General features: G+C 55.5%; 1 protein-coding gene across 5 annotated transcripts; it reads left to right on the forward strand.

Annotated features, from left to right (window-relative positions):
- The first annotated feature begins 386 nt into the window (after positions 1 to 386).
- On the forward strand, positions 387 to 27872 carry DVL2 (dishevelled segment polarity protein 2). Of its 5 annotated transcripts, XM_046898841.1 has the most exons (17): positions 585 to 771; positions 7690 to 8125; positions 16115 to 16184; positions 19373 to 19494; positions 19899 to 20005; positions 20557 to 20692; positions 20965 to 21058; positions 21470 to 21539; positions 21830 to 21969; positions 22167 to 22243; positions 22700 to 22767; positions 23130 to 23180; positions 23299 to 23448; positions 24261 to 24392; positions 24635 to 24802; positions 25402 to 25614; positions 25901 to 27872. In XM_046898841.1, exons 2-17 carry the CDS (start codon positions 8028 to 8030, stop codon positions 26323 to 26325), a joined length of 2121 nt encoding a protein of 706 aa, XP_046754797.1. In that variant the 5' UTR covers positions 585 to 771; positions 7690 to 8027; the 3' UTR covers positions 26326 to 27872. The 5 variants fall into 5 exon arrangements, with proteins under 5 accessions (XP_015147048.1, XP_015147049.2, XP_015147052.1 ...); XM_015291562.4 differs by lacking the exon at positions 7690 to 8125 and having other exon boundaries at positions 387 to 771; XM_040705691.1 differs by lacking the exons at positions 585 to 771; positions 7690 to 8125 and adding an exon at positions 15437 to 15456.
- The last annotated feature ends 120 nt before the right edge of the window (positions 27873 to 27992 follow it).

Genomic DNA, 27992 nt, shown 5'->3' on the forward strand with positions numbered 1-27992 from the left:
TTGAGCAGTAGCTCGGTAACATGTCGCTCCTTCTTCGTCAAGAGCTCCCAAGCACAGCCGAAGCAGATAAGGTGTCAGCACTGGGAGCTGGTACGAATGCTCAGTGGTTGCTCGTGATCTCGTTATTTAAAAGCAGAGAACGGGCTGTTCGAACTGCCGAATCCCGACAGGAGTGAGGTTGAGGGGGAACAAAGCCGAAGGGGGAGGGGAGGGGACGGAGCCCCGATCCTTCGCCGTGTGCTGCGGGACGCGGCCGTGGCGTGAAGCAGCCGGGGCTCCCCGTTTTGGGGCCCGGTTCGCGGGGTCCGGCCGCGGCCCCGTGGGGCGCCGGTTCCGGTTCCGGTGGGGCCGGGGCGGCGGGCGGGGGGCGGGGCCGCGGGCTCGGAGCGTGCGCGGTGCGTCCGGGCGGCGCTGGGACCCGCAGAACAAGGGGCGAGGGGGGAGCGGCGCGGGCAGGCCGCAGGCGGGCCGGGCCGAAGCGGGAGGGGGCCGGGCCGGGCCGGGCCGAGCGGGACCGCGGCGGAGGCGGCCGGGAGGCGGCCGGGGGTCTCGGGCCGGGCCGGGGGCGGAGGAGCGGCGGGCCCGGCGGCCGGGCAGGGGCGCCATGGCGGCGGCCGAGACGAAGATCATCTACCACCTGGACGAGCAGGAGACGCCGTACCTGGTGAAGCTGCCGATCCCGGCCGAGCGCGTCACCCTCGGCGACTTCAAGGGCCTCCTCAACCGCCCCAACTACAAGTTCTACTTCAAGTCCATGGACGACGACTTCGGGTGAGCGCGGCCCCGGGTCGGGCCCTCCGCGGGGCTGTGCTTCAGCCGGCTCCTCCGCGCCGCGCCGCGCAGCCTGGCGGTGGGACGGGGCGCGAGGGGTCCCCGCCGTGCGCGTCCCCGCTCGCGTCGCGTGGCGGCGGCACCCGCGGAGCCCCCCCCGGCCTCGGCGGCACCCGGCTGAGCGCCCCGTCCCCGCGCGGGGCGCCGCGAGAGGCGGCGGCGTCCCCCGAGCATCGCCGTTCCTTTCCCCGAGGGCCGGGCGCCTTCCTTTGTGCGTGCTCGGGAGGGTGCGAGGGCACCGCTCCCTCCGCGGCCCCTGCTCGGGACGGCGTGGCTCTCCTCCCATCCATTTTGGGGAGCACCGTCCATTTTGGCAGTCCCTTCTCCCCTCCTCGGCTCTGGGAAGGATGAGTGAAGGGGAGCAGCCATGTCCTGCCCTCACGCAGGGGGTTTGAGAGCTTTCCGTGCGCTGCCCGGCTCTGGGCTAAGAGGACAAGATGTCCCCTGCTCCATCTCCACAGCGGGTCCGCATGGAAGAGGGGAGCAGCCCAGCCTTGCGTCGTGTTCCCTGTTGGGGCGGCTCTCCAACAGCACCCGCGTGTTCACGGTTGCTTCTTTGCTCTTTCCATCACGTGCAGTTGTTTGGATGCGAGGCAGTCAGCCCTGCTCCTACCATGGACAGTTGTGTTGGCCGATCTGCTCTGGAGCTGCTGCCTCCCATCTCCCTGAAGTCACTGACTGCCCCGGGGAGCCCCACGAGGTCAGATCTCAGTGAGACCCTTTGTTTGGCCCTCATTTCTTGGTGACACCCTTTGTGTTGCCTGAGTTCTTCCCACCCCTGGCTCTCCTCTGGCTTTGTTGTGGAGCTCCCTTCCCATCAGGGCTTCTCTTGGCCTCCACAGCACGTGACCCGTCACCATCCCGAGCGCTTTGCTGTTTGAAAGAGTTGCGCGATCTCCTTCCCTTTGCGTTTTTCTCCCCTCTGAAGGTCAAGTGTTTACAGTAGGTCTCGTGGATGGAGGCCGGGACTGCAGAGAGCTTTCAGTTTTATAGCCTTCCCAGTGTCTTCGTGCCGCGCCAAATGCCTCCCTGGGCTGCGATCTTGGCTCCTGCCGTAAGTTACACAGGGCTGGGCCTGTTTGGGGCTTGGATGGAAAGCCGTGTGGCTGCCTCGGCAGGGGGTGCTCTCCCCTCTGCAGCCAAGCCATCCCGGTGCCCAGGTTCCCGTTAGCTCGGGAGGTGCCAGCTTTCAGATGAGGCTTGGAAGTTGGAGTCATTCCTGAGACCACAGTCTGGGACGCTTCGCCTCCCTGCATTCCTCCAGGCCCGGAGGAGAGCTGCAGCCCTCAGCAGCTTCCCCCTTTCTCTGCAGCCAAAGAGAAGTCCTCGGCCCTCATTTTCCATAAATCTCCCCTACGCTATCAGTTGTTGGCCGATGGTTTCCTGTCCCTCAGCTGTTGGGTGCTACGGAACAGCTGCCTCTCCTCGGCTCCGAGGGAACCGTGTGTCAGCGGTAGGAGAAGTGAATTCTCCATTCTCAGCGCACGCTGTTTGTAAACAAATGCTTTGGGATCCTTTGAAATGTTCTTGAAGTGAATTCAAGCTTGTCTTGAATGAAATACTGCCATGTGGGTGGGAGAGTGTCTGCGCAGCTATAAACAAAGTTTGGTAATAAATAGCAGCGTCTCCAGTTGGGAAGAGGGGTCTGGTGGCAGCAACGTTCTGCCTTGTGCCTTTTCATCTTCCTCTGTGTCTTTAAGGCTCCGTGAGAGGAGGCAGATGGTGGATTAATGAAAGTTGAAGATAAACCACATAGGATCCGAGGAGGGAGAGGGAAGAATGGCTCAGGAAGACCCAATGAGGTCAGATGCACAGGAATGTGGGAGATGAGGACGATTTCAGCTAGCTCCTCTGGGAAGGAGTGACTTTGGGAAGGGAAGGTGATTCTGCAGCTGGAAGAGGTCCATTGGGCTGTGGGTGAAGTCCTGCCCCGTTGTGCTGAAGCACTGCATGGAATGGAGGGCAGAAACCTCTCCTGGTGACACCGGGGCTGCCCCAGCAGGGTAGAGCTGTTTGGGTCTTTCCTCCTTGTCAGAGAGGGGCTGGAGCAGTCCAGCTGCAGCATTGTCTCCAAGATGCTCTGGAGCCCCAGGCAGCACTGGAAATATTTTGGGATCCCTGCTAATTGGTGTCCGGGAGAAAGCAGTCAGTCGGTCTGCAGGGACGGGCAGGACAGAAGGGCAGGAGGAACCTCAGCTGCTCCATGTGAGCCTGTAAATATCAGAGCGATTAGTGAAAACCAGCAAGAGATGAATGCTGGCTGTGCTCAGCAGCCGTGTGCCAAAGAAAGGCATTGCAGGGCTGTGCGTTCATCCCTCAGCCCCTTTCATAGAATCACAGCGTGGCTGCTTGGTTGGAAGGGACCTTGCGAGGCTTAATCCAACGCTTCCTCTCACCTCTGGTGCCCAGATTGAATGGGTTTCTCCCTCTTCCTCCCTTCCGGAGGCCGTGCATCTCCAGCCCAGCGTTCCCTGCAGCCTGCCCGTCCCCAGGGCAGCATTTCAGCTGCAGTCTTGGTGTGTGGGATTTTTCGTTCTTTTGTTTATCTTGTTAATATTTGTTTGCCCTGAGAATCGGGGCAGTGATGGAGCAGCTTCAGTGTTTACATCTCCTTGGAAATGGGAACGGAGGCTCTCCAGGGTGGCTGTGTGGCTGTGCCAGGGGCTCATCCTGGTCAGTGCTCAGCCCCAGATTAAGAGCGGTGCCGTGCCCAGGTGGGAAGGAGGAGAAACAAGAGTTCATCTATCTCACTGAGGGGAGAGCAGTAGGAGAGCTGCAGCGCTTCTTTGCCTCAGCACGTAGAGAGCACAGCCTGAGCCCAGCTGTGCGGAGCGGTGATTTCAGGTGTGGACATTTGTACCCACGCTGGCTTCGTGTTTTGCTAATCCAAGAACTGGAGACAGCAGGAAGGGCCGAGCACCGATGGCGGAAGCTCAGCAGCGTGTAGACGTGGTGTATTCTTCTTGGACCTGAGCTACTTGGTGTGCATGTGCTGTGAAGTACGAGAGAATCCTTTGCCCTGCTCGGACGAGGAAGGTTTTGTGTCTCTGGCTTAAGTCTTTTCATCCTGTGCTTTTCAGGTAAGATCTGTGTGCTGGTCAGCACGAGAGAGGGCAGTGCCGTGCTCTGCCCACTGCTGAGGTCTGTGTTCTCCACCCGCAGCCTTTCAGGGACCTCTGCAGCAGCTGTTGGATTCCTTTGTTCCTGATCCGTGCTGTGGATGTTCTCACAGTGCTTGTGTGACTCGTCCTGCCCGCCTGGCGCTGGGAGTTCTGTGGGCACGAGGACGTTTGTATGGATCTCGGAGTGTTGGCTGCTACAGCTGGAGATGTTCTTATGTCAGTTGAATGGTGGTATCCCACGACTTGTTTTTGTTCTTGTAGCGCTGAGTAGCATCGGCTATCAGTAAAGGGGTTCCCATAGGGGCACGCTGAAGTGAAGCTTTTCAAAGCAGTGTCAGTTAAAGGAGTGTGATTTGTGCATCCAGGCAAGGCCTTTGTGCGTGGCTTCAGGTTCTGTCTCCTCGTCCATAAACCCCAGGGCGTCTGAAAGCCTGAATTTCCCCACTGTGTGGAGAAAGCGTTTGGGCAGAGCATCCTTTGTGATCGCTTTGCTTCTCTCTGCCTGGTCAGGGTGAGCTGAAGGGCTGCTCCTCCTGCACGGGGGTCTCAGCCATGCGTTGCTGGGAGGACCCGGAGCTTTGGGGCACAGTGTGGGGCGGTGCTGCTCCGCTGCTGCCTTCTCCCTCTTCTCTGCAGGATTCGATTGCGATTTGAGCTTCAGAGCTGCGGTGATTCTGAGGTCTCAGCTGTCAAGTGGAAATTGGTAGTGAACTAATCTTTAGCCCGGTATCTAATCCAGACCTGCTTAATTATCACCTGCCCTGCGAAGCCGGGTACGAGGCAGCAATTAGGGCAGCGTTCTGGAGGCAGAACAAAGCGGGCGCTGCTGGAATTCCCAGCACAGGGGTCAGATGCCATTGGTATTTGGCGACCTCACCCCCTGCACATGTGCGTGGGGAAACGCGTTGACGCTCACTGAAAGGCTGAGTGATTTATTTTTATTGCAGGATCCTTTTTGGAGCTCAATGCCAGGAGGGACTGTCCTTCTGGCTGGAAGCGTTCGGAGCTGGGGGAGGGATCCTGAGCTTAATAAGTGGTGTCAGTCCCAAAGCCCGCTGGCACGGTGCCCCTGCCTTCCTGCCAGGTCTTTGTAGTGCGAGCCTGGGGGAGTTGCTTCATTTTTTTTGCTTTGTTTTTTGAATTGGAAACTTTCCTGTCTGCAGAAGACCTTTGCCTGTCCCGTGCTCCCATGGTGATTCCGTGTCAGCGTGGGTATCGCACAGGGAGGGGTTGGCAAGAAGTCTGTGCTGAGACTGTAAGTGAGCTGAAGCTCCTCCACATCTGTGCGTGACTCCTCTGCGTGCTCAGTGCTTCTGTCAGCAGCAGCGCTGCCCCACTGCGCTGTGGCCACTGCATCTCAGCTCCCGGCCAGTCCTCAGCTCTGTGAGTGGTGGGACAGCAGTTCGAACCTGAGCCCTTCAGAGGACTTAGAACTGCATCAGAACACCTATGTTCTCCTGGATCCGGAGGTGATGAGAAACGTTCCCAAGCTACTTCTGGAGGAGATGGGGTGACCTGTGCTCCTGAACCTGTGCCAGCTGCTCCTTCTGTCTGTTTGGAATTAAGAAAGGCTCAACTTTCAGGTCTATGCCCACCCTGACTTGCCTTCTGGGGCACAGCGGGTGGAGGTGGCTTCATACCCGGCACGTTTCCTTCCTTGGGTGGAAGTGTTGCCTGGAGATCAGACCAGCGAAGCTGCTGGAGAGCAGCACTAAGGCACATGAGCAGCCACAGCACTGCTCCTCTTCTCTGCTCCAGAGGAACGTGGTTCCCTGCCTGCTCCCAGGAGGTACTCTGACCCCATGAGCAAGGCTCTGCTGGAGATGGTTTGGGGCCATTTGTATGTAGGTTAATGCAGCCCGTGCCTCTGTCTCCTGGGCTGGTAAGGGTTTGGCAGGGAGCTGCTAACCAGTACTTGAGGGGAGCCGCCCAGAGCTGCGGGTGCCCCATCCCTGCAGGTACCTAAGGCCACGTTGGATGGACCCTGGGCAGCCTGAGCTGCTGGGGGCAATCAGCTCATGGTGGGGGTGGGCTTGCTGGGCTTTCAGGCCCCCTCCAACCCAACCATTCTGTGACACGGCGATTTTGTGATCTCTTCCATCTGTTCCCTGCTCAGACCCAGCTGGACTCTGGAGGTGCCCGGCTCCATCTGTTATGGCTGTGCTTGTGAAGGCCACGCTGGATGGCAGTCACAGCCTGGTTTCTCTGCCCAGGGGTGGTGTTCTGAAAGCCAAGTTAGCCAAATTGGGCTGCAGACCAATTTCCCTGAGGCCTTGTCTGTACTATGCAAACAATGAAGCTTTACAGCAGCTATTGAACTTATTTGCAGCCGGAGCTGGTCAGGATTTCTTTCTTTTTTTTTTTAATTGAACGAATTTCTACCAAAATACGGTGCTATGTAGAACCAGCATTTTACTTGGAGAGGTATTGTTTGCAGTTATGTTTTTGATGGAAATGTTTCTTCATTTTGTTCTTGGCCAACTTGGGGACGCACAGGGAAAAAGGGAGCTGAGTATTGACAGAGCAGATTGGATTCTGAGGGTCTCTGCCATGATGAACTGCTGCTCCTCCGCCCTCGGCTGCATCCAAATAGATACAACAGTGTTGTGGTTTGGGTTATTTGTGTAAAAGCCCACGGAGGAGAGCTGTGCCTGCAGGAAATTGCCTTCGTGTTGTCACACAGTTTTGCATTGCACCGCACAGCTGATGAGGCAGCAGCGAGGGCTGTGTTTCTGTGGTGTTTTCCTATGGATTTCCTCCTCCGTCCATCCCCTGTTTGTTGTTTGGAGCCTGCCCTGTGACCCCAGTGGTTTTCCAGGAGGGGATGTGGCACCACATGGCTGTGTCACTGTTTGTCCCCAGCTGTTAGACAGCAGGGTGAGCCCTAACTTGGTCTGTATGCCCTGGGAGTGCATGTGAGCTTTTGTGCAGTCTTGCTGTCTGCAAAGAGCTGCACTGGAAAGCTCACGCAGCTGCCATGCTAATATCTCCCCGAGCCTCTGATCTGAAGCTCTCAGCTTCACTTGTTTCCATCACTGTTTTGGGGTTTTTTTTTTTTGGTAGCAATAACATTGAGCCCATCCGGCGATGGGTCACAATTCTCTAGGGGCCTTGGCAGGCAGAGATGCCTGATGCTGACCTTCCTGTTGTGTAGTCCCATATCACGGGGCAGGGTTGGGGCTGTCATTGCTGTATTGGTTGTTTACTGAAGGACATGTGCCAGAGGCACTGTTTCCCCAGGCTGGCTACTGAAGGCAGCAGAAGCAGTGGTTGGTACCCTGCCCTACTGAGTACACTGTTGGTTATCTCCTGGCTCGTCTGCCCATGGCTCTCTCAAGAGAAAACTGGAGGGTAAGAAGATGTAGCAAGCAGTGACCGAATCGCCGCAGTGGGAGCCCGGTCCTGGCTGAGGATGGGAGCTGCTAGGGGAGCAGAGGTTTGCTCCTGAAGAACTGGCACCAGCTGCTGTGCAGGAAGGCTTTCCTCTGTTCTGTGACCTGCCCTTGGTGTCTGGAGAGGAACTGGTGTGCTGCGTGGCCCCTCTGGTGGTTGGCAGCTGTTTCTGTGATAGCCTTGGAGCTCAGGGTTTGGCTAAAGGAGGCTGGGGTGCTCCTCATCTCCAGGTGGCAGGCCGTGCAGGGTGAAGGCTGCTGTACTGATGGCTGGTTGCTGTCTTGGCCCCAGGGTGCAGCAGCTTCTCACATTGAAGCTTTTTTTTTTTTTTTTTCTTTTCCAGAAGCTGTGATGGATATGCAAACTCCATCCTGCTGTTTGCATGCAGCTAACGAGTTGTCCCAGTTCATTCAGCCCTGCCCAGCCCAGCCAGTATTCTTGTGCCATTCATACAGACTTGCCCATGGGCCCGGTTGGGGCTGTGCTGTGCTGGGAACCTGTGCAGGAAGCTTTGCCACTGCACTGCGTTGGATCATTTGAATGTATTCTTAATGACTCCTGTGGCTCTGAGGAGCTGCACGGCCCTGTGGCAGGCCTCCCTGTTGTCTTAGGGAGCTGGTAAATGCACCTGAAGGGGCTCGTGTGAGATAATTTTCCTTCCAGAGTGAGCTGTGGAATGAGATGAAACTCTTTAGGTTACATAAATCCAGTTATTCCCTGCCCAGGGATCCTGGAAGGGACAGAGGAAGTTCAGGAGGCAGCACCTGCTTCAGCCTAAGGTACGCTCTGGCTGGGTTTCCTTAGGGGCAGCTCGGGTACGTATTGCACAGGTATGTAGCATCTATATGGGGCTGCACACTGAGTCCCATGTGCCGAGCTGGCTCGGACCCACTGCATGTTTGCCATGCGTGAGTCTGGGGTCCTGCTACGGTGGTCTTTTTGGATGGGCTGGTATTGCCAGCCTGGGACGCTTCCAAACCTTTTGGTCTCTTCTTACAGCGTTGCCTTTGGTGCAGTCGGTGCCTGTGCTCTGGTACAGGGAGCTGTGTAGTAGGTGTGTTGTCTGGAGGTGGGGGCTGTGCGAGCTCCCTGTTGGCTGACACAGAGTGCTCGTGGTGACTTCACATGTGAGTGGAGGAGAGGTGCTTTGTGGAAATCCGATATCCATATCACAGAAATTAGGAAGCTCAAAACCAAGGTCTTGTAACTGGATTGATCAGCAGATGCACCGACCCAGGAAATGGCCCTATTTGCAGTAACGACGCGTGGTGAAGGTGAATGTGTACAGTGACCACTTAATGGCTGTTACTGAGCTTACAGGATATTTGTAACTGCAAACAGGTTGTGCTGCCTTCTGTTACGCTTCTCCATCCTCGGAGGACCTGGTTGCTGGCAGCCTTGGCTCTGAGATCCTCTGCAAGAGCAGTGTTTTGCATCACGTGTGGCAGTGACTCCTGGAGGCCGCTGGCCGCTCTCCAGCCCACGGTGCAGCTGTTGGGGTGGCAGGTGGGGAGGTTTGCAGTGCTGTGCGGCAGGGTCAGGCTCAGGAATGTGCAGTCAGAGAGAAGCAGCTCTGAGCTGGGTTTCTTCCCTTGGAGGTGGGGTATGTCGCTTCTAAATTGCAGGGAAACCTTTCCTCCTGTTGAAAAGGCTCCTTGGTGGGGAGGCAAGTCGCAGCAGGCTCCAGGCTGACTTCTGTCCATGACACCTTGCTCAGACTACTTACTAATGCCAGTCATCACTTAGACAGGCAGCTGAATGGCACAAGCTGTGCTGCTCGCAGGAACGCCTTCCTTCCAGATCGTCCCTGCACCCCGTGCCAGGAATGCTCTGCAGCTCCGTTGGAGGAGTCCTTGGCAAAGAACCATCTCCTGGCTGCCTGTGGAGAGCTTTATCCAGCAGAACATCCATCCGATGTCAGGAGGAGTCCTCTGGGCTTTCATAAAGACAAGAAAGAGAAGTGGGAATTTCCACTGCGGAGAATAAACCAGCAGCAGGGTGGAGACAGCTCGCTTTTTCCCTGCTTCTTGGCTAATCAGATTCCTTTCAATTTACAGTAATTGATTGGCTCCTGCTTTACAACGAGCTGTCACCCGATTTCTGGATCTCGAGCTGAGGGTTGTGTGCCAGCACACGCTTGGTTAGGTTGGGACGGGAGCATCTCATCCTTTCCTTCCAGCAGTTGAACAGAATGTGCTCGTGCTGACTGCAGGACGAGCTCAGCCGGCTGGGGAAATGGAGCCTGGTAGGAGACTGCTCTGCTCGTTGTGTTGCTCAGCTCCATATCTCCAAGGAAAGATGGTTGGTATTAGATAAAAGAGATGAAGCGTATGGAAAGCTACTTAAATATTCTCCAGTTGCTCTCTGGTTGTACAGGGAATACTTGTACCGTTCCTACCATCAAAGGTAGGAGGTCAGGTGAAGCAGCCAGCCTTCCTCTGCCTTGAAATGGTGTTGTCTACCACTAGGCTGAGCCTTTAAAGTGTGACTTTTATGATATTCTTTCCTCCGAGTTCTTCCTGGCTTGCTGAAGACTTCCTGAGAGTGAATATTTTGCCAAAGTTATCCAAGTTCTGGAGGTGAAGGAAAAGGACGCGTGTCCCTGACCTAGTGAAGCTCAGAAGTGGTTCTGACCGTTCAGGTCCCCTCACACTCTCTCCTTCTTCCAGCACTTCATGGCTGTGGGGATGTGGTATCACTGCTTGCCCTTTCTTCATGGTGCTGCAATAGCCTGTGATCAGTGGCAGTGTTCTGTCTTTGCTGCTTTGCAGCTGCCACAGCTTTGCAAGGCTCTTCTTTGCATGAATCCTTCTCACTGTCTTTGGCAAAAGCTTTGTGGTAGAACGTCAAGTTTGGAGCTTTATTAACTCCCTGTTGTTTTTATAGGGGTTGTCTGTATGGTAGACCCAGTCAGCAGAGCTCTTGCTGCTGGTAGCCCAGCTGGACAAGGGAGAGTAGGAGCAATCAGCATCTGTTCTCCTTCTCGGCCCCTTCTCCCCACCAGGTGGGAGGATGGGCAGGTCTCCTTGGGACACCCCAAAGCTGTTTGTGTCAGGAGAGGGTAAGTGTGAGCTGGTCAGCTCTTGAGGGCAGGATGTGAACAGAGGCTGATTTGTCACTTCCTAGGAGAGGTGCGTTGTTAAATACAAAATGATTGTTAGCACGCTGGGAGGAATGAACCTCGCTCTTCCCCACGGAGGTCTGCTGAGGTCTGTGCCTTCCCAGCCCAACTCTGGCCAGCAGAAAGGTGCTCTGGGAGCAGAGGCAGGTGCTGGGCAGGGCTGCCTTGTGGGACCTGTGGCCGGGGAGTGCTGGCAAGCAGGTTGCCATGGAGCAGCTCCCAGCCTTCCAGGTGGGGAGGTCTGGGTGTTCAGAGCTCGTTTCCCACCCTCCCCCTCTTCCCTTTTTCCCCCTCTTCTCCTCTCCTTGCTCTCCCACTGAGTTGATGCTTTTCCAGGAATGAGCTGTACTGCTAGCCCAGCACATTCCACAGCGGCAGCACTTTTTTGGCAGGAGCTTTGCCTGCTGTTAAGAAAAAGCAGGACTGACTTGGCGTCCCCCCGCCAAGGGCCAGGAAAGGAAGGAAGGCCCAGTCCCACCTTCCTCACAGTGCGGGCTGAGCTTCCCCTGCCCTATTCCCTGCCCCATTCCCTGCCCCAGCTCCCAGCTTGGAGTTCCTGTTCTCTGCAAGGAAGGTGAGCAACAGCACACCCAACATTTGAGAGCAAAGCAAGCGGTGCAGGTGACCCTCGTGCTGGACTGTGCAGACAGCTCTTGGAGTTCTTGAGGAGCTGAAATCAGAGGGAAGAGTCTGGCTGGGCTTCTGCAGGCTGGTCCGTTTGTCCTGATTTCCAATTCAAAGGGAAAGTGTCACCCAATCTTCAGGGCCCTGCAGAATGCTTCCTTTGATGGTGGCTCCCAGCGGCCTTCTGGGATCGAGAGCTCGTTGGGCAGGATGAATTAGTGGAGGTGCCTCCTGCAGCCCCACACAGCTTCCCCCAGGTCAGTGAAGGCTGTCCTGTCTGCCTTGTTGCAGCCAGATGGGCACTGCAGAGCAGGAGGGGCTTGTCGGCTTGCTTTGAAATCCAAGTCCTTAACTTCGCTTTGATAAGGAGTGCTCCAGGGCAGGCCTGCAAGGTCGGGCAGCTCGGTCCCAAATGCCATTCCTTTTCCAGTCTTTGGGCTAGGTGAGCGCTAAGCCTGTCATCTCCCACCTGGTGAGCGAGCACAGGTCCTGCCGGAGCCAAGCATCTCCTGGTGTATGTCCAGTGGAGTGATTGTAAGTGTGTTGGTAGGAGTTCTTGGGGAGAAGCAGTTGCCATTTCAGATGTCTGAGCAGCTCCTGCGCCAGTGACTATCGAGGGGATAGCACAGCAAGCATGGGGGTGCTTTGGGAGTGTGGCTGAGGGAGGCTGGAGATGTGTCAGGCTGAAAATGGAAGAAGTTGTTGTCGTGTTTTTGCTCTTAGGCACCGTGTCCCTGCTCCTGAGTGCAGGCAGTAGCTTGAAATGGGGTGATGTGCTCTCTGAGGAATCCTTGTAAACTGCCCTGGGTTTACTAGGAGAGCAGAGATGGCTTCTCCTGCTCCGTGCTGAGCTGTGTTATCGTTGTGTTGTGTTTTTGGACAGGAGCCCACGTACAGGCAGTGCTGCGGGGGGTTTTGCCCTGGCACAAGGAGTGGGGCTTGTGGGTGACAGGAGGAAAACAGCAGCTCCCTGGGAGGGCTCTGATGGAGCTCAAACACCCACAGGTCTGCAATCCCTTTTTACCCTCTGCTACTATGGCGTAGAGACACAGTGGAAAATACCATGTCAGGGGCTTTGAAATGGGGAATGGTGGTCTCTGTTTACAGAGAGAGACCTTCTCACCCCAGCATACCGCACAGTTTGTATCCCACGTTCTCTTCCTCCCCTGCATGAGAGAGAAAAATACAGTGAGGAAGACCCAAAGAATTCCCCAGCTTATGGAGGCAGACACCTCCAATCCTCTAATCCTGTTTGATGCAGGCTGCTTGCTGTGAAGCCCAAGGTCTCCCTGCTACACTTGTGTATTCCTGGGTAGGACCTGCAGCCCTGGAAGGGATTGGATCCCTGCAGGAAGCACGTGTGCCATGTCTGGGCTCGACCTAACAAAGAGTTCCCATCCGACATCTCAGCTGGGCTGGAGAATTGCCCTGTCCAGTTCTCTCTTGTGGCGATAAGACTGCAGAGCTCATCCCCATGGCCCCAGTGCTTGATCCTGGAGAAGGGAGGATTTTGCTCCAGAGCTCAGCGGTGCTTGCATTTGGATACTAACACATGAAGGTGTTTCCTTGTGCTGTTCAGCATCATTAATCTATACGGTCGTTTGGAGACGACATCCCTGCCCTAAGGCGTGTGTGTACTACAGGACTCGAAAATGAGATCACATTTTTTTTGGTGTGCAAATGCCTGAAGCCTGTGCTATTAGATAGGAACGTCTCCTGACTTAATTCATTCTTTTCCTGTGGTTCTGCAGGAGATGGGGGCTGGTAAGGTCAGAGGTGTGATCTGCCTAGGCTGCATTTGTGGGGGTTATAAGAGGGGGTTAATGTCAACATTTAATTTCTTGCCTTTGTGATCTTGGAAGAAATGTCACTGTTCTGTGAAGGGCTATCAATAATTGAACTGAACAAAGGAACAGATCTTTTTTTTCCCCTCTGCTCTGCTGGTTTTACATCTTCTTTTTAACGTGCAATTGTCAACACTTAATTGTGTTCTCAATGCCTGCACCTCCCCCGGTGACAAAACTCCTTTTCATCCTCACCATCGAGCTGTCTGACGTGGTGAGGGGGTCCATTCCCTCACGTCTCTTCTTGGTGCTGACCGAAATGCAGCTTTTCACATCGCTGCTGCGTCCTGTGGTTGCTGTTATCCGAGCATCCTGCCCTCAGGTAGGCAAACTGGGGGACGGAGCTGCTGGAGAGGAGCAGCGACTGCTGCCGAGCCTGCTGAGCATCAAAGGCTGAGGCTCAAACGCTCCCAGCCGAGCCTTGGTTTGTGCCTCTGGGCTTCCTTCTCTCCCCAGGCAGTCAGCTGCTGCTACTCCATCTTAGCTCTCCGTCAGACCCGCTGTGGTTGGCGGGCCCTGCTCAGGAGAGACCTGCGCTGGCTGCAGCTAGAAACTGCCTTGTATCCGCAGCCTGTGCTGGGCTGGAGGCCACCGAAGGGAGGGGAGAGAGGGAGGTGGAAGACTGGATGGAGCTCAGCAGCTGTGTGCCGGTAACCTCAGCGCGGCTTCTAGCGCAGCGCTCTGCGAGATGGCTTTTACTGCCTCCTCCTCTCCTGTGCGCACTCTCGCTCTTTCCCCACCTTCCCTTCATTCCTAGGACATGACTGCGTGATATAAAATACCCTCTAATTTCCTGAACCGCTCTGGGACTCCCTAGAGAAGGCAGCGTCTGCCCGCCCATCCCCGCGTCCTCATTGCTGGCTGCCAGCGGAGCAGGAGGGGAGCTGGGAGCGTGGCACCTTCCCAGCCAGCAGGGAGAGGATCTGCTGGCTTTATCCGGCGTGTGGGGATGGGGTGAGGGCCGGAGCCGGGCTTCCTCCCCTCCCTTTCCACCCTTCCCCCAGCTGCATGGGAGCAGATGTGCTGCTTGTGTCAGCCTTGGCAGGCTCCGCTCTCCTCTGCAAAACCCGAGCCCGACTCCTGCAGCAACCAGAGCCTCGGAGCCTCGTCCCCTCCTCCCCCTCGGCCTGGCCCCGCACAGCCGCCCCTGTGTCGCTGGGGATGGAGGCTGAATCATCCGCCCACTCTGCCTGCCTCCCCGTCACCCTGCCTCCTTCCGTCCCTCCTTCTTTCCCTCCCTCCCTCCTGCAGGTCTCTTTGTTGGAAAATTCAATGCAGATGAACACTTGGGAGCTCTGGGCCGGGTGCCCAGCGCGGGGTTTGTCCGCAGCACGTCGGCGTGGAGCGAAGCTTTTGTCACCCAGGGGAGGTCAGACACGGGCTCGCCCGGGCTGCAGCCCTCCAGCAGGGAGCTTTCGCCATCCCTCACTCCCTGCCGTGTTGTACAAACCCCCAGCAGTGCTGCAAACCTGGGAAGATCCCAAACTGGGCTGTCCTGGTGGTAAAAATAAAGCAGTCCCTCCGCGATCAGCGTGGAGCAGATGCTTTCCCCAGGCTGCTAAATCAGTTTTAGAGAAAGGAGAGGGCTGGAACACCACCCAAGGGTTTGCCCTTTGGGAAGTCCCAAAAGACCCCGCAGCTCAGGGCTGATGCATGGGGAGGTTTCCCCGCATGGCCGCTGAGAAGAGCCAGAGAGACGTGGCACCGCACACAGCTCCCCCAGAGGCTGCTCAGCCCACCGTAGTGCTGAGAGCGCAGGCGAAAGTACAGCCGTGCAGCTCAGGGCTGTGGAGTGCTGCATCCCAAGAACTGGGGTCGGTGCAGGGACCGACAGCCAGGAGCAGAGCTGCAGGGGGATCCCTGTGCACAGCCCTCCGCTGTCAGCTTTTGCTCTGCGGAGTCTGAGCGCACGGTTCACCCCGCTCTGTTAGCTGGGGGGTGAGAAATGGGGCCGGGACAGGAGCGCTCTGTGGAGGTGGGCAGGGAGTGCTGACCCCAGGGTGTCTGGGACAGGAGCGAGGTGACGGAGCGCCGAGTGCCCAGACAGAGGCTGCTTGTTCTGCCCTGCTGAAAGAGGAACAGTTCGTTTGCGCCCAGCGGTTGCTCACCTTGACCCCGCAAATATATCACCCCGTCCCTACAGCCACAGACCTGACTCTGTGTCCCCGAGCATGCAGCGTGCAGCGCTGGAAGTTGGCTCTGCCTGGAGCTCTCTCTAGGAATTGGATGGGCTCCAGGCTACTGGCGACAGCATGAATGGATGCGAGCGCGGCCAGGCCGGCTGCGTGCGCACCGGGAGCGGGGAGAGGCGGCTCGCCTGTGCTGGGAAGGGTTGGCCTGGGTGCCCGGGGGGCTGTCCCACACTTGTGTCCTCGTTGTCACTGAGCACAGAGGGAATTGAGCTTGTTGAAGACTGTTTTGCCGTTAAATCGTAGAATCATTGGGGTTAGAAAGGACCTTTAAAGGCTATCTAGTCCAACTGCCCTGCAATGAATGGGGACGTCTGCACCTCGGGGATGGTGTTAGTTAAACAGAGCAAATCTACAGGTTGGATTTGAGTGGTGAAAAAGCCTTTAGGTGACCAGAGATACTTAACACAGAGGAAAACGGATGTTTGTGCTGCTGGGGGAAATCAGTGCTCCTTCAGTGTGAAGTGATAGCAGTGCAGCTGCTTGTGTAATGCAGGAAGGTGCCATGGCGGCACAGCTGTAAGGCGTGATGCCGTGTTGAAATATTATGTATGTAATTAAAAAGCAACAGGAGCGTTTGGGAGGCAGCGTGTTTCGTGTATTCCGCTTTCATCTGTTCGATGATTCTGGCATAGGCTGCGATGATTTCAGATCTTTTTAACAGAGGTGTAAATTATGCATTTTCTTGAGAAATAAGCAGAAAAAATGTATCTGGGGGTTCTTTTGGTTGGTTTCTTTTGCTTTACTTTATTTTCTTTTTAAACTGAGTGCAGAGCAAGACGGATGGATGCACCCAAAGGGAGTCTGTCCTGCCCTGGTTTTCTCCCTTCCAACCTGGCTGTGGTGTCTGTGACACAGAGGGGGTCACACAGCCCCTCTCTGCCCCCTCCCCATGTCTGGGCTGTATGTTGGTGCACCCCCCCCCACGAGGAAGGTCACCTTTTCCCTGAGGTTCTGGGTCCCACTCTAACAGTCTGCTCTCCTTCACAGGGTGGTGAAAGAGGAAATCTCGGATGACAATGCCAAGCTTCCCTGCTTCAATGGCCGGGTGGTGTCATGGGTAAGCACGGCCCTACATTATCTTACTGCCTTCTTCTTCTCCCTCTGAAAGCCATCTTTTGATTGCGTAGCACCAAGTAAAGCACGGGGATTGCTCTGTGCTGTTGAAGTGCTAACTGCTAATGAAGCTGATGAACTGGATTACCATCCCCTAGCCTCTCTGCTGGAGGCTGTGCTGTGTGGTGCTGGGTCTCCCATGCCAGGCAAGGTGTGGGATGCCTCTGCCAAGAGCTGGCTGTAAGAGCTACTTGTCAAAGGTGGTGGCCCCAGCCTGTAACCCGTGTGCCCCTACGGCAGGGTCAGCTTTCCAAGGAAAGTCCTGCTCCGGTGACAAAGGGCTTAAGTGACTCTAGTGCTGGTGAAGCCGACTGGATTGGGCTGCCCTGAAGACGAAAGGTACTGCCTGGGCAGCTGCAGAACAAGCTTCTCGTGCCGTGCCATGCACATGCTCTGCCCCCTGCCCGCATGCCTGCCTGTGCCCCACAGGGGGGAAGAGGGTATTTGGTCTCCACAGGCCATCGTCCCTTTTTCCCCTCTGCTGAGCTGCAGTTTGTGCTGATCAGGTTGCGTGAATCTACCCCAGCAATAAGAACTGAGACCCAGGTGCCAACACATAGTCCATAAACAGGGAAAAAATCTCCAGGCTCTTGCAAATCGGGCTGGATAAGGCCTAAATTCTTAGACCTGCATGAACCAGTGAGGCAGTGGTGGCACTGAGGAGTGCCGAGCTGCCTGCAAGCTGCAGGACAAGGGGCTCGTGCTCCCACACAGAGCAGTTAGGCTGTGCTGCCCTCCCTCTAGTGGCTGCCCAAGCCCCAGGCATCTCCCCACTCCTCCATTTCCAGCAGCCTTTTGTTTTCACATGCCCTGCCAGGGCATCCCAGAGGCTCTGAGCCCCTTCCATTGCTTATGTTTGGTTGTTTTTTTTTTTTAACCCGTTGTGCTCTTTGTTGTGCTTCACATCTCTGTGCAGCCGCTGGCTTTCCTTGCGGTGGCTCTCAAAGGGGACTGGTGGGTCTGAGCTGCCCACGGAGCATTAGCATGAGCTCTGATCCTGCTGGAACGCTGTGCTCCTGCAGCCTCTGAAACGTTGGCTGTTCATGGGCACGGTGCCTGGGGTCAGCACCTCCACCAGCACTCCTGCACAGAGGGTGACAGCGATCTTGGAGACCTCTGTGCACATCTGATGAAGCCTTTTTCTCTCCTTGTTGCGTCTCACTCTGAGTGGCTTAGGACTGGGAGAGCATTTGCTTCGCTGCTTGTGCCAGACAGGCTGGAATGAGGCTATTTTAGGAACTTGGTACTAATTTTAGCTAGAAGGAAAGATAGGGGCTGGGATCTGAGTGAATATTTCCTGACAGCAAATGAGGCAGGAGAAGTGTAGGGTGGTTTTCAGTACTTTCCCTGGAGGAAATCCCAGCCTCAGGAGTAAGGCAGCAGCATTCCCCCTGCTCCGAAACACCCCCTCCCCTCAGCACAGTTTGACAGCTGCCTGCAGCTGGCTCCTTCTGTCCGCATTTATTTGCCTGGTCTTGACTTGAGACCTTCGAGCACTGAGCGCTATCAGTTTTCCCTAGGCAGTATTGACCACTTGTAGCATCCCTGCTCCCATGTGCTTCCAGGCGGTGGCAGCTGGAGCAGGGATGCAGCCCTCGGGCAGTGGGATGTGTCCTGGGAAGACTAGAAGGGGCCAGGAGTGGAGCTGGGCTCTGGGCGTGTGCCTGGGGCATGCTGGAGGCAGGGAGGCTGAGCTGGGTGTGAGACAAGAGCTGGTTAGACACTTGTGAGAGCAGGAGCTGTTGGGCTTGTCCCAGGGCCTGCAGGACGGGCTCTGCAGCTTCTGACACCCCAGGGTGTTCTCTGCCCTGTCTGCTCCCTTAGTGAGGATTTGTCGGGGTGCTCTGTCTTGGTATCTTTGTTCCCAGTTCCTCCCTGGCAGCAGACTGTTCTCTCCCTGCCCTGATGATGTGCTGTGGGGTCTTCGTCATGACATCCCCAGTCCTCAGAAGGATGATTTGCACTGAGTGTTACAGTTCAGGTAGCAGCTGACAGTTGGATCCAGCCCATTTGATGATCCTTGTGTCCTGACCCAGACAGGAGCAGATCAGGGTGCAGGGCACTGCTGCCCCCCCAGTGCTGGGAGAGAGCCACCCCGCTGCTTGCCTCTGCTGTGCAGGGAACAGCCATGGTGCACGCAAGTACAGGAAAGAAGAGACACGTTGGAAAGCTCTTAAAGATGGAAATTGATCTTCCCTTGCTGGCAAGCTCTAGCCTTTCCCCAGGAACTCATTCCCTGGATCCTCTCTCATCTCTGCCTTGAAGGTCCCAGAATATATCTTGTAAGAAAAAGGCTATTTGTTGCTTTACTGCCCAGTTGGAATTAACCCAGCATAGTGCAGCTCAGAGGTGGTGGGAGGGCAAACCTGCATAGGGAGTGATTTTGAGGAAACCACTTTGCTTTGAGCTCAGCTGGGCTCATCGATTTCAGTTGATTTCTCACCCATTGGTGAGCCCATTCCCCAGGAGAGGCTCCATCTCATTCCCTGAGCCCTGAAATCTGTGATTTATCTTACAGCCAGAGGCAGAGCAGTAGCTGTGCTTGGACTGCCTCAAAGTGTAGCTAGTAGAAGTATTTCCTGGGTTTTGACCCTGTCTTGAATTTCTGCACTAGGGGAAGTGCAGAAGTTTCAAAGCCTCAGCCCTGAGCTCTGTTACCCCCACCTCCCATGGGTGGGGGATGTGAAACTCCTGCTGGGTCCCGCAGCCTGAAAGCCAGACTGCTTAAAACAGAGGGAAGGAGTGACTGGTGGCTGCCCTCTTCTGATGTAAGAATAACTAAGGGGAATCCACTCCTTGCCACAGGGTATGTGTTAAGGTTACCTGAGCTTAAAAACTGTGCAGTGTGAGTGTGGAGGTGATGTCAGTCTCTAAGAAGGACTGCTGGCCACCCAGGCTACCCTACTGGGTCAAGAATTCCTGAGACATAAATAGCCAGTGTCTGGGAGGGCACTGAGGGGAAGGTTGCTACATGCTTGGCCTGTTCCATACCCGTTCCTGGGCATCTGCTGTCGTCTGCTGTCAGAGATGAGATCCCAGGCCAGACAGGCTTTTAGCCAACTCGTTTGGCTGCTCTTGCAAGTGTTCTCCTGCTCCCTCAGCCGTTTCATCCTCTGTCTCTCATCCCTCTAGCTGGTATCTGCAGAGGGTTCCCATTCGGATGCTGGGTCAGTCTGTGCCGATAACCAGACAGAGCTGCCACCCTCCATGGAGCGCACGGGAGGAATTGGAGACTCCAGGCCCCCCTCTTTCCAGTAAGTTACCTGGACACCTGTCCTGCTTTCTGAGGGACCAGCGATGGCTTTCCTGTAAGTCAGGGTGGGAAGAGCAAGGGCTGGGACACTCCTATCCAAATGGGCAGGAATCACAGCCAGCCACAGGGCACGATGGTGGGACTGGGAGCAGATTCAAAGTGGGGGTGTGTTATTCGGTAAGCAAAGGCATGCTGAAAGTGGTGCAGGGAAGCTGGCAAAGAGCTGACATCTTCCCACAGTCCCTTGCCCTGTGCTCCTAGATGTGCTGTGATTGCTCCCCACCACCTCTGCTCCTGCCCCTCTGAGGAGGGAGACAGCTGATGGGTGCAGGCTCATGCTAGGTGGTAGAGAGAGAGCCGCCTTGAGCCATTCCTGGACCTATTTGTCCCTTTATTTCATTGTAGCCCTAATACTGGGGGGAGTCGGGAAAACTTGGACAATGAGACAGAGACAGACTCAGTGGTGTCATCGCAAAGGGAGCGACCTCGTCGGAAAGATGGGCCCGAGCATGGTGAGTGCTAACAACATGGCAAGAGCTTTGCTGGGCGTAGCTGGGGTCACCAGCTGCATGTATGGGGTAGCTCTGCCTGTTATCTAGGACCTTCTCAGCACAGAAGGGCTGTTCAGTGGTCTGAAGCAATAGCCATGTTGCATCAGAGTTTGGTGATGAAATCTTTTGGGTAAAAGAGACATCTCCTGTAAAAGTGCTCCAGGAGCAAGAGAGAGGCAGCAGTGCCTCACTCCTGAGTTGAAAAGCAGACTGTGCTGTATGTAGCCTTGTCACTCTTTCCATGGTCTACCAAAGGACCAGCTGCAGCAGTCTTATGCAGTTTTAGTAGCCTTGTTCTTAGTGGCCCATCAGCCTTTTCCCCGTTCTCTAGTGCAGTAGAAGAGGTATCCCACAGAGAATGAGCCTGATCCTTGTGTGGGCTCAGAGCTGGCCTGTACTAGATGGGATTTTGAGGGGGATTCATTTTGAGAATGTTGCTCTGAGCCCTGCAGAGGGGATGGGGCTGTTTTCCTGTTCCTGTCTTAAGCATGCTGAGTTTTGTTGTTTCATAGCACCCAGAGTGAACGGGACAGTGAAGGGAGAGCGGCGCCGAGACCTGGGCGGGTACGAAAGCTCCTCCACACTCATGAGCAGTGAGCTGGAGACCACCAGCTTCTTCGATTCAGACGAAGATGATTCCACCAGCAGGTACGAGAACTTAGGTCCTGGCAGAACACAGGCTTCCCACCACCTCTCAGCACTGAGATGCCACTGCAGGGCATAGTAATCCTGGGTGCCAGTGTCCTTGCGCAGACCTGCTACTGTCTTGACTCGCTCAGCGAGCCCCTGTGCTATTGTCTGTCTCCCACATACATGCTCTTCTCCTGCAATCTTCTATTCCACATGTCCTTTTCTGTGACACTTGCTGCCAGAGCCATCATCCCAGCAGCAGAAGAGCTGACTCATACTTTTGCCTCTAGGTTTAGCAGTTCGACAGAGCAAAGCAGTGCTTCCCGTCTAATGAGGAGGCACAAGAGACGCAGGCGGAAACAGAAGGCTCCACGCATTGAGCGGGTACCCAGGGGCTGGCTATCCTGGGGAGGGCAGTGCAGGGCAAAGTGGGCTGCCTAGTGGATCTCTCCACTTAGTTCTTTGGGGCTGATCAGGGATTCAGATGCATTTGCTTTGGGCACTGCCTTGAGCAGGTTGAATCCAAGCGGTGAGATTTCGTGCGGTGCTGTAAACCCTTCAGTGGGGCCAGTGTAGCACAAAGATGTGGGACCACAGACCTTCTCCTGGCAGTGGGGTGGTCAGAAGGGCTGTGGCTGATGCACTCTGGCTCTACAAAGCTTTTAGCATGAGGCTGGAGTTGTGGGTTGTGATTGTGCTGCCGTGGGAGGATGAAAGGAGTACAGGTGAATGGAGTTGGGTTTGGGAATGGTACCGAGGCACCAGGTGACATCTCGTGTTTTCTTTACGTTGCAGTCATCATCCTTCAGCAGCATCACAGACTCTACCATGTCCCTGAACATCATCACTGTCACACTAAACATGGGTGAGTAGGAGGTGTGCCTGGAGCTTGCAGTCTTTCCAGCACAAGATGGGTGGTGGAGGGGGAACTGGGGAGGGGGCAAAGAGAACACGCATGAGTAAGTGTGAGGGGATGGATTCTTTAGGAAAATAGCATATCTTGGAGCATTCAGGTATCTCAAGAGTTTTTCTGCATTCCAGGATTTTAGGAGAGAGGGGTAGAAGTGACTATTAGCACATGGTTTACCTGAAGTTAGGACTGCTCGTGCCTGCTGCTTCATGGTGTTTTACTTCTTTCTTTTTCCGTCTCTGCAGAGAAATATAACTTTCTGGGCATTTCCATTGTGGGACAGAGCAACGAGCGTGGTGATGGAGGCATTTACATTGGCTCCATCATGAAGGGCGGTGCTGTGGCAGCTGATGGCAGGATTGAGCCGGGAGACATGCTCTTGCAGGTACTTCACACCCACGTACCTCCATCTTTGAGACTAGAATAGTAGTAAGAAAAGACCCAGAAGCCTCCCTGTGCACTTAAGCAAGCTAAACCCAAGAAGCTGCTCTTGGAAGAGGGAAGCTGAGTCACTGCTGAGCAGTGTGATGTTCTCGGCCTCTGGTCACATCTCTGAGATTCACCCCTTTGTGTTGTTTGCAGGTGAATGACATCAACTTTGAGAACATGAGCAATGATGATGCTGTGCGGGTGCTGAGAGAAATTGTGCACAAGCCGGGGTAGGTACTCAGGTTGCTCCTTACATCCATGAGTGGATGCACAGTGTGTGCTTGGGGTGTGTGAATCACGTCTTCCAGCCACCTCTGCCAGCAGATCTGCAGGAACTCAGAGCATAAGATTTGGGTGTTGCTTTGCTTCCTGGGTTTTCATGCCCAAAGCAGGAATTGGAGCCATTGTAGTGGTGGTGAATTGGGGTGTACGTCCCTTTTCTGGGTATACTGTGTCATCTTTTTGCTCTGGATGGCTAGCAGTAGGATTACTGCTGCCACGTTGTTCTGTCCATGCTGTTAAGGAAACCTATAGCCAAAGTGAAGGGAGGGGGATGGCAGGAGCAAGGGCACTGAGCTGGCAGTTTCTGTCTGTCAGTAGAGAGCCAGCATACAGCAAATGCCATGGATCATGCAGGGGTTTGTGCCACCAGGCTCTTGTTCTAACTTTTGCCTTTTTTGCTGCAGGCCCATCACCCTGACGGTGGCCAAGTGCTGGGACCCCAGCCCCAGGGGCTGCTTCTCGTTACCCAGGAGTAAGTGGATAGCTGACTCACCCTTAATGCTGGTGCCCAGCTCATGTGAGAGCCCTGCCTTAAGCGCTTACTTGGTTGTTGTCTTGTTCCTCTTCTGTGTGTGTGTGTGGCTCCATATGGCACTGAATTGGGTTTTGATGGGTTTTCAGCTCTCCTGTAGGGAGACTGCTATGCATTTCCCAGTCCAAAAGGCCCATAGGCCCAGCCCTCATTCCCACATCACGCTGGGGACGCGTTTCACTGGGTCAGGGAGGTCACTTGCTTGGAGCGCCAGAGGAAAGAGAAACCCCTCCCTGAGCCATAGGGGGATCTCTCCCTCTGCACCTCTCCTGCTGACCCTCCCTCTCTTCTTTCTCTCCCAGTTGCTCCCCAGCGGATCTGGGCTGGGCCAGACTCTCCATGCTCCGATCCGGGTGAGTCCCGGCAGATACTGGGGATGGAATGGGCTGTGCTTAGTCCCTGTCCCTCCCGTGAGGTTGAATGGATAAAGAGATAATTTCTTATAGTAGCTAACTGATTTCTTTACTGCAGGTGAGCCTATCCGGCCCATTGACCCAGCAGCCTGGGTGTCTCACACAGCAGCGATGACTGGCACCTACCCAGCGTACGGTATGAGTCCATCCATGAGCACAATCACTTCCACCAGCTCCTCCATCACCAGCTCCATCCCAGAGACCGAACGTAAGTCCTTGTGCCTCCGTGCTCCTCCCGCTGCACGGCTTCCACACCTTCACTGTGCTCTAAGGGGAGCAATACATCTGCCTGGGGACAGCTGGGCTGGGCAAGGTCTGCTCTGCCAAGGAAGCGGGTGGGAGATGGCTCTCACCAGGCAGGTGCTTGGATCAATGGGAGATCTGGCTGGATGAATTTAAACTATCTTTTTCAGTCTTCTACTTAAGAAGGGTAGAAGATCCTGGATGCAGTCCAGGAGCTGTGGCAGTTGCAGAGAAAAGGCTCAGGGAGCAGTTGGGGGTTGCCACCTGGCAGTGTGAGGCCAGAGGGATTAAGCTTGTCACTGGAGCAAGACCCTCCCAGAGGGCAGATAGGGCAGGACAGAGTCTTGTAGTATGGCAGGGACCTGCAGAATACAGGGCTGGTTTCGTCGCTTTCTCAAGATTTTGGGTAATTCCAGTGTGCAGAGCCCTGAAGCAAGGGTCTGAAGAGCTCAACTGGGCCAAAAAGACGGAAGTTTGAGTTTATGAGGAGCAGTAAATTCCCATGCAGCTGCTTGGGATCTTAGCTGATCTTAGCTACTTGGATCTGGCTGGAAGGAAGGAAACTCCAGCCTGGGTTTTGCACGTTAAGAAATGACTCATTTGTGAAGGATACCATCTGAAGGCTGGCAGGGGGTTGTGTCAGCATGCATCGCAGGGCTGTCTACGATGTATTGTTCCCTGGCCCATTCCTCCCATGTGTGTGATTCTTCCATTTGGCACTGTTGTCTTTTCTGTCTCTTCTCATCTCTGCTTCCCTTGCCTTTGTCTGCGTCACAGGCCTCGATGACTTTCACCTGTCCATCCACAGCGACATGGCCACCATTGTCAAAGCCATGGCCTCACCAGAGTCAGGCTTGGAGGTGCGTGATCGCATGTGGCTGAAGATCACCATCCCCAATGCCTTCATTGGTAAGAGACTGTGCTGCTTTCCAGCAGAGGCAGGGAGTGGGGGGTGGGTGGTCTGTTTCCCAAGAAAAAATTCATGCAGGGAGGATCTCTTCAGTGTAAACTGACTTAACAAAGCCATCGTCACAAGTTGAACTGTTGTCTGTGAAGTCCCTTTTTTATGCTTTTAACCAGCTTTGCGGCCCACTGCTTCGAGGGCCACTGCCTTCCTCTTGCTTGTCTTTAACTCTGACATTTGGTGGCAGGTTCGGATGTGGTGGACTGGCTGTATCACCATGTGGAGGGCTTTACGGACCGCCGTGAATCCCGCAAATACGCCAGCAATCTGCTGAAGGCTGGCTACATCCGACACACCGTGAACAAGATCACCTTCTCTGAACAGTGCTATTACATCTTCGGGGACCTCTGCGGAAGTATGACACCTGGCTCTCGGCCTGGTGTGGGTGGGAGGGCAAAGATGAAGGGGGACAGAGCCCTGCAGAGCTCTCCTAACACCGTGAGGGCATACCTACAGTTATTGCCACCAGACTGAGCTCCTTGTTCTGCAGACTTTGGTAGAGTGGGATGAAGAATATCCCAGCTTGTTTGTCATGCTGATGGAGCTGTGAAGTTGGAAGCAGCGTGGACAGTGTCACCTGCTCCGTGATCCTTTCACCTGCATATTCTTAGTCTTTTCCAACTGTTTGAAGGCCCTGAACTCCCAGGGTTGGAAAGGGGCTGGTGCTCAGACAACTGAGTCCTGCTTGAATGAGGGGGCTGGGGAGAGTTAATTGGTGAGGTAAAAGGTAGCTGTGATGTGGTCCTTTCTGATGTGACAGTTCTGTTTTGCCCAGCCGAACTGTTTTCCAGCCAGGAAGCGCAAATGCTTGTATTTCATGGCAGGGAGCGTGCCAAGTCCTTTAATCTCCTTGCGTGCCCCATCATTATCCCTGCGAGGGTGGACATGGAGCTTCAGCATCACATGTGGCTGTCTTTCCGTTTGGCTTAACCCCTCTTCTCTGCTTTCTTGCAGACATGGCTAATCTGTCCCTTCACGATCACGATGGCTCCAGCGGTGCTTCGGATCAGGACACTTTGGCTCCGCTCCCACACCCAGGAGCTGCACCCTGGCCCATGGCTTTCCCATATCAGTATCCACCACCTCACCCATACAACCCCCATCCCGGCTTCCCTGACCCAAGCTACAGCTACGGAGGGGGCAGTGCAGGCAGCCAGCACAGTGAAGGTGAGTGGAAAACATCAAAACGTGCCTGTGTGGGCAGATGCAGCAGGAAAAGGCTGCTCCTTTAGGCAACACCTTATGTATGGGGGGAGCAAGCATAAAAGCCTTCATTTTGGTGCATTCCAGAAGGGTTATGTGACTCAGCATTGAGAGACTGAGAGCGTGGACTGCCTGAGAGCAGGCAGATGGCGGTGCTGCAGTGTGCTCAAGTCCTCTAATGGATAGAGAAGCATCCTTTCTTCCTGGCTTGTCCCTGTTGATTCCTAACGTTACCATGTGTACTTTGCAGGGAGCCGGAGCAGTGGTTCCAATCGCAGTGGCAGCGAGAGGAGGAAGGAGAGAGAGAAGACCGGGGAGTCCAAGTCCGGCGGCAGCGGGAGCGAGTCAGACCACACCACGAGGAGCAGCATGCGGCGTGAGCGTGCAGCCAGCGAGCGCTCGGTGCCTGCCAGCCAGCACAGCCAGCGTAGCCAGCACTCTCTGGCTCACAGCATCCGCAGCCACCACAGCCAGCAGTCGTACGGGCCGCCCGGCCTCCCCCCTCTCTTCAGCCCCCCCATGTTGCTGATGCCTCCACCGCCGTCAGCCATGGGGCCCCCTGGGGCGCCGCCGGGCCGCGACCTGGCCTCTGTGCCCCCCGAACTGACAGCCAGTAGACAGTCCTTCCGAATGGCCATGGGCAACCCCAGTGAGTTCTTTGTGGATGTAATGTGAAGCGCCCGTCCCCTGTCTGTCTGCTGCCCCTCCTTCCTCCCTCCATCCCCATCGTTTGTCTCCTAGGACCAGCCCTGGCTTCCTCCTTGTTTTTTGGGACCTTTTTTTTTTTTTTTTTTTTTTTGTCTTGATAACTAAAAGAAAAAAAAAGGGAAAAAAAAATAAATGGAACTAAACCTTGATTCTAATCCCTCCTCAAGTGGGGTGGACGGGCCTGGCAGGCCTGCTGCGTACCACCAGCCCATCCCGCCACCAGACTCATGTATTGCTGATGGTTATTCCCTCCTGATGGTAATTCCCTCCTGCCATCCTCTCTAACCCCATTAATCCGCATCCATCCCAGCACCCTGTGCTGCTTGCCCGTGTGTCGCTGCTGCCTCACTCCTTCCGCCCTAAACATCTCTTCTTTCTTTTCACCCTTTTGTGTTTCTTCTGTCAAGCAGCAAAGAATTACGGGGTGTTTGACTTTCTCTGAGCCTGCCGCCCGCAGGGGGGAGAGCTGGAGCGTGGCGTGGCCCGACTGGAGGACACGGAGCTCCAAGGGCGCTGGGCGCGCATGGCGCTGAAGATGGCTGCTTTTCTCCCCCTAGCGGAAGACGCCCTGAGAGGGGAGCCGGGCCCAGCCTTACATGAATTTTAAATCCCTTTGTAGTTGCCTTTCAGCCAATGCTTGAATGTTCCACGGCTTCAGTGCCTGTGGGGAACGGGGAGATGCTGCCCTTTGCCTCCCCTTTGTGCCCCGGCCTTGGGCCAGGTCTGCCTGGGGCAGAGCCTTCCTTCCCCTTGCCCTGTCCTTGGCACTGGGGCCGTGCCCCCTGCCTTACTGGCTACGGGCCTCGTGGGACTTGGGGCCGAGGGGTGAGTGCTCACTTGGCCCGAAGTAGCCTACAGGGGGCCAGCTGTGGCCCTGCCATCACCTTGCCACACAGCAGTGGGACCTCTTTGAGAGCTGAGAATGCAGCCAGTGAGTGAGGGAAGGCACGCTGTGGGGGAACACAGAGGTCCCCTGTGTTTGTCTGCAGAGAGGGACGGTGCTGGCCCTACCCTGCTCCGTTCCCTGTGTACGATGCCTGGGGGGGATGTGAGCTTTGTGGGCAGGGGCTGCAGCTCCACAGGGCCCACACGGAGATGTGGGTCATTTGCTTCAGCCCTCATCCTTCTTCCTTCTCTCATGGGTGCTCAAAGCCTCTCCTCTCTGCTCCTGCTGGGCTGTGGGAAGGAGACGTGGAGCCATGGCTGCCTGCTCCCTCAGCGCCCTCCTGTTGTCTCCTTCGCTCTTTCTGTTTGCGGTTCTTTTATGCTCTGGAGATGAAATGTATTTTGCTCCTGGGCTCTGCCTCGTGCCCTCCTGCCTGCCCCATGTGCTGCCCCCCGCTCCCTCACGCCTCTCCCCGTGCCCGTGGGGCGCAGTGTGGTGGCACTGCCCCACTGCCTCCCTGCACCCCCCAGCCCCGCTCGCTGCCTCGCCTCACCCTGCCCTACCCGCTGGGTTTTATAAAAACAGAACCAATCTCCTTGTTTTTATTTATAAACATAGTTTTATTGGACTCCTGCCTTGTGTTTTGTTTTGTACCAGCCTCCTCCTTCCCACTCTCCTTCCCGCCCTTCGCTCTGCAGCCACGGTGCTCAGACCGTTCTCCATTGGGCTGGAAGCAGGCCTGGGCCTG

Source organism: Gallus gallus, chromosome 9, assembly GCF_016699485.2.
Source record: "Gallus gallus isolate bGalGal1 chromosome 9, bGalGal1.mat.broiler.GRCg7b, whole genome shotgun sequence".
Lineage (NCBI taxonomy): Eukaryota > Metazoa > Chordata > Aves > Galliformes > Phasianidae > Gallus > Gallus gallus.